The sequence below is a fragment of the Rhinopithecus roxellana genome, chromosome 1 (assembly GCF_007565055.1).
Source record: "Rhinopithecus roxellana isolate Shanxi Qingling chromosome 1, ASM756505v1, whole genome shotgun sequence".
NCBI lineage: Eukaryota > Metazoa > Chordata > Mammalia > Primates > Cercopithecidae > Rhinopithecus > Rhinopithecus roxellana.
In genome coordinates, this window is record NC_044549.1 from 120,742,692 (window position 1) to 120,756,362 (window position 13,671).

General features: G+C 34.2%; 1 protein-coding gene across 1 annotated transcript in view; it reads left to right on the top strand.

Moving 5' to 3' along the window:
• The window catches only part of NEK7 (NIMA related kinase 7), a 149,422-nt gene that overhangs the window by 110,989 nt on the left and 24,762 nt on the right, over nucleotides 1-13,671 (top strand). The window contains exon 7 of the mRNA XM_010358241.2: nucleotides 663-770. Coding sequence (XP_010356543.1) covers nucleotides 663-770 — 108 coding nt within the window. The remainder of the gene's footprint in view (nucleotides 1-662; nucleotides 771-13,671) is intronic.

Below are 13,671 nucleotides of genomic sequence, written 5' to 3' on the forward strand. Positions count from 1 at the left end.
CTAACCAGTAAGATGCTGTTGATAAAGAGAAGACAGCAATTAAATATATTTAAGGAAGAGTTTTTTTGTTTCTTCAATTAAACAATAACCACTTAGATTTTTAATATTCAGTATTAGCTCAGCATTCTTATCAGTCAAGTGGTTGAGCAGAGTGTGTTAAGATTACATCAATAAGTAATTGAACCACTGATACTGAAGTGTGAAAAATTTTAATACAATTCATTTATGCAATTAAGATTTTTAAAGCCATCTAAGTAAATAATTATATGCCTAATAGTGTTGTGGTTTTATATTTTATGCAAATCTACCAATACGTTAATCTTTAGTAAGATATTTTATTTAAAATTGATATCAAAAGGACACATGTATTTTGTACTTTGAATTTCACAGGTTTTTTGAAAATGGAAAACAAAATGCATTTGAAATAGAAATTAATAATCATATTCATCATAGTACATTGATGATTAGCTGTCTATCAGAGAATCGAGAACTTCTGGGTATTAGGATATATCAGAATTATTCAAAGTAGACTAATTGGTCCATAATTCAAACATTCATGATTAAAATAAATTTTAAATTCTATCATGAAAAGTAGTTCTTAATTCCTTTAAAATTTCTAAAATGTCTATCATCTTTTACCTGATCCCTTCCTTTATTCACAGATATAAAACCAGCTAATGTGTTCATTACAGCCACTGGGGTGGTAAAACTTGGAGATCTTGGGCTTGGCCGGTTTTTCAGCTCAAAAACCACAGCTGCACATTCTTTAGGTAAGAGCCACAATATAATTTCATTCAGTTACTTTGCGTATGTGTCATTAGAAGGTAAGAGGTGTACCAATTACATGCCAGCTCTTACATTCTTAATAAAACTATTTTAAAAATCATCAGATCCTGAACAGATGCCTGCAGCTCTCTATTAGGTATAAGGTTTCCTCTAATATGACAGTTGGATACTTCTGTCAACTTGACCTCAGGCAGACATTGAGTTAAAAAAAAAAAAATGCTGATAAATCTGGTGTAACTATTGCCATAGAAAAGTCCTTTTATTCTACATTTAATAATAAATAATATGGTGATTAAGCTGTCTCTTGGAAGACTTCACCGAACCATTTATAAATACAATAGTAGTTTGTAAATTTTTATTTATTAAAATAACATACATGGTTTATTTATTAAAATAACATACATGGTTTGTTGTTTAGAAATCATGGAAATTACTAGAAGAGATAATTTTTAAATTGGGTAACTTATCTTAAAACTCCTCAAATCATATGTTCTTCTTGTAAATACAGGACTTAGATCAAATGGTGACAATCAGAATTAAGTAAAAGTTATGTTAAAAATAAGTTGGCTTTGATTTAATGGTGCTCATCTTTGGTGTCATAATTTCATTGAAAGCTATTTTTTTATAAAATTGTTTTGAGATATGAAATAAAAACCTTTTAAATGTCCTGATGAGGAATAAATGAGTTATACTAAATAACAAAGTAGTGAAATGAACATCTGAATTAATTGACTAGAGTTTTTGAGTTTTCCCGGCTTTGTTACCTAAGGTTCTGTGTGGCCTTGAACCTGTCATCGAATTTTTCTATATTTATAAAACAGTACCTGAAACGTAAATAAGTACTCAATATTTGCTGAATTACAAAATATTGTATCCTAGTTTCAAGAGTGTTGGAAAGATAATGCTTTGCATTTTTAACGGGATTTCAATTTTGTCAAGTATTTTGAGAAAATGAAATTTTGCACTGATGCTGAATAACATAGTTTTTTCTCCTTTCACTTCACATTTATTTTTAGAGAGCATTGTGATTTTTCCTGAATAAAGAAATTTGACATGAAATTCCATAAGACATGCATGTAATTTGCTTAGCACTTTAATAAAGTTTTATTGGGAAAGTTGAGAGTGGAGGATTTCTATAGAGAAAACAAACCTTAGGCTGTTTCAAGCCAGTGCCATTTGTCACTAATAGACAACATGTTTTCACTTTATGTTACTCATCTGAATAGAAGAATGTCATAAAAGCATTCTGTCACTAGTTTAGATAGAAATGCCAGGCTACAATTACATACACACACCTGCACATTCCCCTGCTCATGCACACATGTGTGTTGTTTACATGCTGCTTTGCAGACTGTCTCTGAGCCTGCTGTAGTCATCCAGCCCGAAGGATCCAGTGTTATTATATGAAACCCAGTTTCGTTTTGTTTGATTTGCCTGATACTGCCTCTTGTAAAAGTTCTAAACAGAATTTAAGAACATATATGCATCTCCAAATTGAGGTGATATGCTAGTAGAAATTATGGAGTAAAATTAATTTTAATAGATTTAATAATTCATTATGAGTTTCTAATACCAAGTTTTATCAAAACCAACTCACCTAAGGTCATGTAATTATATATGTGTAATATATAAACATGTATATTTATATAATATATAATATATTGTTATATATATAAATGTGTGTATGTATACACATTATAAATAAATGAAATATATGCTCATGCCCATAATTACTAAGCATTCTAAGACATACCTGAAATAGAGCAGTGAAAAAATAGAAATAAGACTTTTCTTAATGGATGAATCATAGAATATTAATTTTTTTCACAAGTATTTTTTGTTTTACATATTATTTTGAGAAAAAAATAAATCCTTAAAATAAGAAAATTTCCTTTATCCCTTCTTGTCTTCTCTGTGAACTGAAGATTTTGATTGTTTAAAACTAAAGTTCATTAAGCACAGTATATTATATACAAATAATTAAAATTTGGACTCTAGTCTACTAAGGCTCTTTGGACCCCATAAAAATCCTACTTAGAAGAATCAAGAAAAATTCTCTGCTAACATACTGTATATAAAATAGCAAGGATAGAAATCCTGACAGACATTCTTGATGACAAATTGACCCTAATTTTTACTTGTATTACTCTGCTATGTTGTCATATATTTTTAAGAGCAAATTTAAGTTTTCTTCTCAGAGTTGGCACTGCAAAGTAATTGAAAAAGTGGTGACCTATGCAAATTTATTTTGCTTATAGAAAACACAAAAGAACTATAGATTTTATTGTATGTTGATTCATTTTTTAATTTTACTGAGGATACAATCTATAGGGCATGATTCATCCATAGAGCAGGTATACTTTTCAGTGAAACTATAAATAAATGAGATCTCTATGTAGTTCATTAGGAAAAATCTACATAAGTTTACTTTAAACAAAGTTTGTACTGGAGCCAAATTTCTTTTAACTTTGGGAAGGAGGTATTTTCAGGAATTTAATTTTAAAATGCAAAGATATATAGGATCTTAAAAACGTCTTACGCATTTATATTTTCAAAATACATTTTTGTTGAAAAATCAAGATATGGTTTTAACTTATTTTAATTCATTAATAGGATTGTGCACTTCCAAAAACTATGTTTGTATTTAACAATCCTTAAGAGATTGGCAAGTCTTTGCATTTTCAATTGTCTATTCATTTGGTGTCTCTTATTTGTATCTTTTGATTCCATGATAAATCAACATACAATAAAACCTGTAGTTCTGTCTTCTGTAGCAAATAAAATTGTATAGGTGGCCACATTTCCAATTAGTTTTCAGAACCAATTCTTAAAAGTATGACGGCATAGTAGTAATTCCTTTAATGTAAGGATTGAGAATTGCAAATACTAAATCTGATATTGTTGCATGTTCAAACTATGTTCCGATCTTCAGAACTGAAAAATATCCTAGCAGGTCTTCACCTGTTTTTTTTTTACTTCCTCCCTGCTACCACCACATACATTGTCTCAAAATATCTCTACTTTCCATTCCCTCATTCGCTCCTCCTTACTCTATAATTACTTCACATTTGGACTAGGAGATTACCCTCTTTTGTTTCTGATATTTTTCTTCATAATACATTCTGTATGTTTCCACTAGAGGTATCTTCCTCAGAGACACTATCTGATTGTGTTACTTTCCTTAAAATCCTCCGTGGTTCCCTGTTGCCTGAAGAATGTCATGCAAGGTCCTTGACCTGGCATTTAGCGCCCTTTACAGTTTGGTGTCCTCTAACTTTCCACTCTGATTATTGACTGACTGTATCTCCCCAGCTCATGATGTGCCAGCCATGTTTTTCCTCTTGCTTTCTTCTGAAAGAATGAACGCTGGGATTGGCATGCTCTGTGGGACCTTTATCAAGCCATTTATTAATTTTTCTAAAACTCAGTGTCTGGATTTATAAAACTAGAAATGCAGGTAATAACCATCCTATGTTGTCCCTTAACTCCTAAACAATTCCTGACCAAATAATATAATGAATGCAAGTGTTTTCTTAACACTGTAATAAACTGTATAAATGTTCAGTTGCTTATGGTGGTGGTGAAGTGATGAAGATGCAGAAGAAGAAAGGAGGAAGAAGAGAAGGAGTTCTCCATGTACAATTTATTTATTCTGCCTGAACTGATTGATTCAAAAACCAATTATATGCGGGTGCTATTCTAGAGACAAGGAATGTAGCCTGAGCAAGACAAGTCCTTGTCCTCAGGGAGCTTACCTTATGGTGGGAGGAAATAGATAATAAAGCAAACAAAAAACTAAGATGAATTATTAGTGATATGACAGAAAATGGCCAGTTGGGGAACTAATTTGGAGAGGGTGAGATGGAGCAAGTCCCCTCTGAGAAGGTGATATTTAAACTGAGATGCAAAGGATGTAAAAGGGGCAGCTATGAAATAATGTCCCAGGTAGACTGAAGAGCATTTCATACAAAGGGTGGATACAGGATAAGCTCTGTCTGCTGGAACTGAGTGAAGAAAAGACAGGGCTGGATGTAGGAGCAATTCACATTTTATTCTAAGTGCAGTGGCAAGCTTTCACAAGGTTAAATGTAATGAGGAGAGCGATGTGATCTGGGTTGAAGGCAGCAGCCACAAACCTCTTCATTCTTCTTTGGGCTAAGCATTCCCAGGATAGTGTTCTATTTTCAGGGTCTTCTGTGTCCTGCGAGTCTGCATCTTTTCCTCTCAGAATACCCCTTAGTATATGCTACCCAGAACTGAGCAGAGTATACCACACTGGAATTCATTAGCCCATAGAACAAAATGTTTACACTGCCTGTGATCTGTGATCTAAACAGTTGTTTGGTTTTTTTGGTCTCCTTATCCTCCTCCCACCTTCATTTTTGTTTTTACATGAAATTATGTTAAGGAAGATTTTCATTTGTTGTTTTTGTATTAATTTGGTTGGAGGTGTGATTAGGGAGACTAATTGCAGGATACACACACACACACACACACACACACACACACACATGAATTTTGCCTTGTTTTTGTCAACCTTATAAAAATATATGTTAAGAAACTTATCTATATTTGCATCTTTAAAATTTATAATGAGGGCACAACTTTCTTAAGCTTTCTAATAGTGTCAGTGACTTTCAAATTTCTTGACAATGATGCAACTGCATTACATTCTGATATTGTCTGTTCTATTTTATTTCGCTAGAAATCCCACTGGTTTCAGCCCACTAAATTGATTTCACAAGTCATTAATGGGTTGTATGACCCACAATTTGGAAAACATTGGTCTAGCTCTGCAGCGCCTTCATGCTGTTTCATTTACTTGAAGGCTAATTCCCATTTTCTGCCTACTTTTGGACATTCTCCAGACTTGTTATCTGGCCAGTTGAATTGGTCAATCATAAATTACTCATTTATACTGCTCCTTGTGCTTCCAGAGGGGTGTGATAACATTTATCACAGTTCTTTACAGTTTGCAAATCATTCAACTCTCTAAAATCTTTACACGTACATGTGAACTACGCACATGAGCTGTTTGTATTCTAAAGTTGAGAAAATGAAGCAGGGAAAGGTAAATAGCTAGAAGATAGTGGGTAGGTCTGTGGCTTCCTAGTCTGGGTTTACTCTCGCATGCAGTCTGTTTTTTCATTATGTCAGTTCCTTGTGGCATTTTTTCTTACTTTATACTGTTTTCTGATTTGTTTTATTAGATCTAGAAGTACTATGTTCAGCTTTGTTACATTGCTTAGGAGCCTACATATGAAGACATAGTTTGCTCTCTCTCCTAGAATTGACTACTATTACTGCTTCAAGATTCAGAAGTAAACAAGAAATAGACCTCTAGGATATCAAAATCTGTCTTCATGGCCATCTGTCCTCCCATAACTTTAGCTGATATTTCTAAAGAAGTGGCTGTTTTAGACTGAAAGCTAAAATTTCACCAAAACTTGTGAAATTGGAACATGGCAATCAAGTAATAAATTTTCTCATATCACAAGAGGCAGAATATACTTTTGGTATATTTCTATTTCTTAACTTACTCTGAGGTGTCCTTTCAGCAAATATAAACATTCTGACCCAGAGGCAGCTTACTAAGAGATTAAGTATCTTAATCGTTGAATATTTAAACATATAAACAGAATACCAGAACAATTTTTATATATTCCAAATGTATACTATTTCTGGTCAAATCATATCAAACTTCCCTTATTTCCTGTAATAGTGACCCAGGAGAATCCTCTATTGCTACTAAATAGTAACAATAACAACAGTGGCAATGAATACGAGTACTGTATAGCATTTAAAAATTTGTGAGCATTTTAAAGCATGTTTTCTCCTCTGTTCCTCTGTGTTGTGGGTACAGTAAGTGTTACAGATTAGAAAACTGAGATCACTCTATTTAATACTGAACCTGACTGCCCCCACTTCATCCCTAGAACTCCTAAACCTTACCCTGTTTTAATTTTTCTTTTTTCCTTAGGACTTAGTATCTTCTGACATGCCATGTAATATACCTACTATGCCTTGTATGTATTGTCTCTCCCAGCTAAAATGCAAGCTTTATGAGGACAGAGATCGTTGTGTATTTGGTTCCCTCATGTACCCTAGATACCTAGAAGAGGGGATTGCTCGTAATAGATATTCAATAAATACTGATTGAATGAATGAAGCTTAGAGACAGACTACACACATAAAGGGTGAATTTGACTAAGTGTATCAGTAAGTATAGGTTAGATTATGTTGCCGGAAGAAACAACACAAATATTCCTCAATTGCTTAGCACTGAAGAATGTTCTAATCTTTTATCACCCACAGTGAGTTGTAGACCTATGTTTATCTTTAAGGTAGCTGCCATCCCTTCATGTGGTGACTTGGCATTCCAGGCAGCTTCAGTCTTGTGTTATCTTCATATCGACATACGTTTTTGTGATCCCATGAGGGGAAGACAGCATGGAGAATCACTTACTGGCTCTTAATTAAGCCCTTCTGCTTGAATGTAACACAGATTACTTCCATTCACATTTCGTTGGCCAAAACAGATCTCATGGCAATGACTATCTCAAAGGGACAGGGAAATGTAATTCTCCTATTTGTCCAGGAAGAGGAGAATCAGAAATGTGAGTATAGACCATGGCTTTAAGATAGAGGAAAAATACCTAATTTAGATCTTTTTAAAAAAATACTGTTTGTATCCTTTTTCTACTTGTTTATTTTTGTGACATATTTGTAGCTATTGCAATGAAAGGGTAATTGAATCTCTTAATGGGAATGGGTGGTAGTGGTGAATGAAGAGTAAGCCATTAGGAAATTTACATCTTTCTAAATTGGAAAATTCTGAGCAGAGAGATTATCTTTAAATCCAGAATGATTCATGAGGTTCACTGGAGTACTGATCCCTGGTGACTTTTCTCTGGATCAATAAATCTGCAGTTATCCCTGCTGGACTTGCTTTTGATAAGAGCTTATTTTGGTCAATGTAAAACATTTATAATAAAAAATAGTTACTTATCAAGCTTCAAATACTCATATGGACTAAGTGCTGTGTAGCACATTCACTGATTTCTATTCTGCATTTCTTTGAGATAGGTATGATTATCAAGTTTAGATTTCTGTCAGTTAGTGACCAAGCCAAAGTTCATTTAAATTACAAAGGACCATAATTTTAACCTTTATACATTGCATTATTAACCATATTATTATTCTTTTGGTGAATGTATTGGCTTCTTCTGCCCTGCCACCCTTGACAAAAAAAAAGAGAACCAAAAAACAAAACAAAACAAAACAAAAAAAAACACCATCCCAAAATGATCCAGTGAGCTTTTAGAAGTCAAACATTTTTTTGAACCGTATACATTTTTCTCTTAACACCCTCGCTCCTTATGTAATCCTTGGTGTGAGGTAGGTCCATACCACATAGAATTGAGTGTTTCACTCTCCCAGGCAATGCATGAGTCATTAACACATTTGTATTTATTTTCAATTGCTGCCCTAACACATTACCAAAAACTTAGGGGCTTAAAACAACAGAAATGTGTTATTTTTCAGTTCCATAGCTCAGAAGTCCAATATGACTCTGACCAGGCTAACATCAAGGTATCTGTAGGATTGCAGGACTTCTGGAGGCTCAGTCCATTTCTTGTCTATTCAGATTATGGCAGAGTTTAGTTTTTTGGTGTTGTAGGACTGAGGTTCTTGTTTCCTCACTGGCTGTGAGCTGAGGGCCATTCCCAGCTTCTAGAGGCTGCCCTCATTCCTTGACTCCTGGCTTCCTTCCTCCCTTTTAAAAGTTAGTGGTGGAGAGTTCCTGTCACACTTTGAATGTCCCCTGCCCCTTCTGTTGCATCTCTTACTGATAATTTAGGGTAATCTTCCTGTTATAAAGTCCTCAACCTTTATGGCGGCAAAGTCTCTTGCCACTACCATAACATAAACAGGTATAGCACCAAGAGGCAAAGATCATGGAGACAGAATTTCTGCCTGTAACGCCATTTTAATAGACTAATAGACATTTTAATAGATGTGACAGCTGGGGAGACATTCATATCCTCCTCTAAAGCCTAATTAGGTGAAATTGTTTAAAAGCTAGAGAGGTTCTAGGCTGGGCACAGTGGCTCACACCTGTAATCCCAGCACTTTGGGAGGCCAAGGCAGGCAGATCATGAGGTCAGGAGATCGAGACCATCCTGGCTAACACGGTGAAAACCCATCTCTACTAAAAATACAAAAAATTAGCCTGGTGTGGATCGCACCACTGCAGTCCAGCCTGCAGTCCAGACAGAGCAAGACTCTGTATCAAAACAAAAACAAACAAACAAACAAAAAGCTAGAGAGGTTCTGAGGAAGAGGTTCCAAAATTAGAGGAAGTTTACATTTACTGAAAATAAGTATTTTCTTTTTTGAAGAGATACTTTGACTTTAAATTTTCACATTTTTATTATAGGACTTTATAGGTACTTTATTGCATTGTAATTTACATTTACTTTTCAAGGGAGAAAATGCCATACTTGGCTTAATATAAATTTATAAACAAATCATTTTCTTTCATTGTTAGCTTACTGGCAATTGTTTAAAAAATTATTTGCAAATTTTTTGTATTCCTCAAGGAGCCTCTCACACTACTAACAATCATGCTCCTCAGGGGCTTACTCTACCATGGACTTGAATATAGAGGGGGATAAGAAGTAATTTTAACAAAACTTAATTAGGATAATTAATCTGTTAAAAAATCTAAACACGTTATATACTCCAAAGTATATAAGTAATTGGTGATAGTTATCTGCTATTCAGGAAAATCTATTTACACCAACATTGTATTTATTAATACATACAGTGAAGGGTTTCACCTCTGACTGCCTATTCTAGTGAAAGGAGAAAAACAAATAAAAACACTTAAATTAACAACATTGATATGACGTTTTAATTGCTTTTATATTGTCTCCCAGAAAAAGAAAGTTTTCTCTTTGCATGTTTGTGTGAATTTACTTGTATGTGCTTGTTGTACATCCTAAAATTGAGATAGATTTTTGCTTAAAAAAAAAAAAGCTAACTAAACTCTCTGATATTGATCCTTGTGCTAAACAAATATTTGAAACCCCTTGGGAGGAAATTGTGTTCTTGTTTTTGTTTTTGTTATAGGATTGCTTGAACTGCTGTTTACCTTTTGCAGTGAGACAAATGATTCTTTGATTTTGTAAAATTGCCAGCAGATTAAATGTATGGCCATCATTCAAGCTAGATATCAGAATTTTCACACTGGAGTCTCTTGAGTGTACAATTCGTGTTCCCCACACTATTTCCAAGTGTGATATATCCTCTGATTTCAACTTAGAAAATTAGTGTTCTTGAACCAGGCATTAAAACAGTTTCATTTTTGGTGCCAGGTGCCACCTGTGGTCACATACTTGTTTTTCCCCCACCTTTCCTAGCACCTCTCGATAGATCTTTGGCTTATACCCCTTCGTTGTTCAGGGTGGTTTAGAGCTGTAAAGGCAGCATATGTTCAGTCAGTACTATAGGCTGCTTTCACTGATTTATTTTTAACTTTCAATCCCTTATTGACTTAAGTAATTGCTCTGGTAAGAAGCTATTATCTAATTTTAAACTGCACGTTTAACCTCCCAGCCGCCATAACAAGTATTTATTTAAATCAGTGTAGCTGCAGAGTAGCATAATTTTCACATGTGGCCCATTGAACCTGGACCCTTATTCCTGGTTTTTCATATGTATATGCTGTGACTTTTAGATTTCTCTGCTTCTTAATTTGGAAAGATACAGATATTTTTTTCAGTTGTATTTCACAGTGGTCATTTATACTGAAATAACCATCTGCATAAATGCAAGAGACAAGAACTACCTGGGTTTGAATTCCAAGTCTACAGCTTACCAGTTTTATGATCTTTGGCAAGTTATCCGACCGACTTCCTATGCCTTCTCTCTAAAGCAGTATAATAGTTGAAATATCTCATAAAACTACCTTATAATAGTTCCCGTTTCATTGGACTGTGAGTCCCACAAGATCAAGGATTTGTCCTGTTTGCTTCTGTCAGCACAGGACTTAGAATTGTGTGTGCCATGCAGCAGGGCATGGTAAACTTTTGTTAAAATTCAGCAAGATAATACATAGAATGCATTTAACACAGGACCTGGAGCACAGCAACAATAACAATAAAATATGCTTAGGTGTTTTACCTCAGCATTATTAAAGCTCTTAAATGTTATCAGTTGCACTTCAAAGATGACAAATTTTATTTTATAAATGTCTTTTGTGGAAGAAATATTGATCTCCTACTCAGCCATTCTATATTGACCTCAGTTAGTACTCCTTACAATGAAATAAATGTGCCCTCTCTCCATTCTGTCTGCCAACATAATTTCTGGGCTGACTCATGAGTATGAAGGAAAGAATGGAAATTAAGTCCTATTCCCTGAAGTTGGGTGTGTGTGTGTGTGTGTGTGTGTGTGTGTGTGTGTGTGTGTATCAAACTGAGGTATAAGACGACTTGTCTCCTTTTAATTTTCCCAAGAAGGAATATTCAAAGCTTTCTTGTCTGTAGTTTATTCTGATTCTAAGAGAAATAAACTATATTTCTAAACTTAGTTCGTTTGTTTGTACTCTCTGACTTAAAACACTCTCACTCAGCTTTCCTAAGTAATAGTTTTAAAAGGACTTTTTTTTTTCCATTTTATTTTCCAGATGGATTTTTGTAGAGTTTCTTTAAGTGCTACAGAATTTTAAAGCAAAAGGGACCTCAGAGATCAGCTCATCTTTCTCATCACTTTATCTTACAGATGAGGGAAGGAAATGAAAAGAGAAGTTAAATGGTCCTGACTAGTTAGTGGCAAATGTAAGATGTGAAAGAGATTTATCTTTCACTGGTTTTGTGCTGCCTCCCTTGTTTAAAAAGCACACACAAAAAAAATCCAAAGCTAACCACATATGAGAATGCTTCAGTCATTCTGTTTTCTTTTTTCATTCAAATCTTTGCAGAGATTACAATGCTAAAATGTTAGCTAAACTGTTCTGTATATAACCTACTCTGATGAAAATTGTTAATTTAGTGATATCTTCCATAATAACAACATGTTAGCAGAACTTGTTGGTTCTCTTAAACATGTTGCAGAACTTCTAGATACTGGTCTTCATTTTATTCAGGATAAAGATTAGAATATATATATTTATGGAGTATATACCATATAAAACTTTTCTTATATAGCTAGAATAAGTCAATGTAATGAAAGGGATTTTTACATGTGGATGACTGCCTTAGTATATTTTAATGTGGTATTAATATAGAATAAAGCAAGGTCAGGTAAGATTTTTAGTTGTTACTAGTTTTCCTCTAATGTTAGCCTCTGTTTTTTATAATGTTATCATCCATTTCCTACTTTTATTCATGTCCGAAGGTTAAAGTGGCATAAGTGTCTGCTATTGCAAAATACACTCTCATTTTACCTACGATCATAAATTCTTGAAAGATAAGTGGAATTACACATGCTATAGACTTCAAGCTTCTGAATACATAGGACAATAATTCACATGATCATTTTAATGTCTAATCATGTCACTCCATAACTCTCTTTTCTTGTACAGCTGTTAAAAGAAGTCACAACATTCTTGAGGCAACAGAAATCGTAGACACAGCTGTCATGAATCTCTGGAAAAGTTTTTTGGAAATAATTAGATCTTCATTAATTTTGAAATGTTGAAAACATATCACTGCATTTAAATGTACTGCAAATTTTCCTGAGCACTTAAACTTTTAGGCCTCTCTGCTAGATAGAGAGAGGTAAGGACGAATCAGTTTACGTGATGGGGCTGTACCTCTTTGCTCAGTGTCAGTCAGCATAAGAGTCGTTGTCCAGAATGTAGGGGCATATGAGGAAGCATGTCGGGAGACAGTAGAACCTCCCTCTTAGGCCTGTGTTCCCCAGTTAATTAGGAATTTATTCAATTAATAATTATAGTGCAGAATACAAACTTACTCATCTTATATGACTTTTGGAAATATGTTGATCAAAAAGGTGAGTAGCATCCTTAGCTTTACATTTTAATATATGCTAATGAATATATGTAGTTTAAATATTGAAGTAAAACATGCTTATTTAATATAAAGAGGCTTGTTATCTATAATATTAAGAATCAATATCTAAATTTAAAGTGTCAGTCTTAACTGAGTGTGTAACTTTTTGCAATGACCTCCAGCAGCTCACTGAAAACGGATTTTTGTACATTAAGATTTTTTGCATTTTAAATTTAGCTTAGTAGAATTCCTAATCATTCTTTTCCTCTGCTCCCTTCACTTGGGTCGTCTTTGAGTTCAGTTTGTGTTGCAGTTAAGGTGTTATGCTGGGGCTAATCTCTGTAAAATGCTAGCATTTGTTCGTCTTTTTCCTTATCATCAATCTTTCACACTCATATCAAACCCCTAATGTATCAGCAGGTTTCCCAGAGCTACTGGTTAAAATTACCTTTGCTTTTGGTAAACTCTGAACCTTCAAGCCTCAGTGTTTTCAGTTGCCCCCCTGTGGATTCCGTGAAGCCTCTCTCTGCACATTCCTCACTGCCAGTCACTTGCTTTATGTCCTGAAACCAGGAGCAGAGCCCGTTTATTATTCTAACTGTACCTACCATCCTTCCTTAAATGGAGAGAATGTGTAAATATTTCCAATAATTGGTGTCACTTATGCAAAACTACAGGTGAAAGTGGTTAGAACTCCCAAAGCTAGATAGCTTGTGTTTATTTTACACAGTAATAACACAGATTCTTTAAACCTAGCTGTTTTCCAAAGTTCTTTGCTTTTCTGACACTGTAGAAATTGACGTATTTACCTGTTTGTCTTCAAAGTAAATGCTACAATTAAATAATCTATATCTTAGTTCGTCTC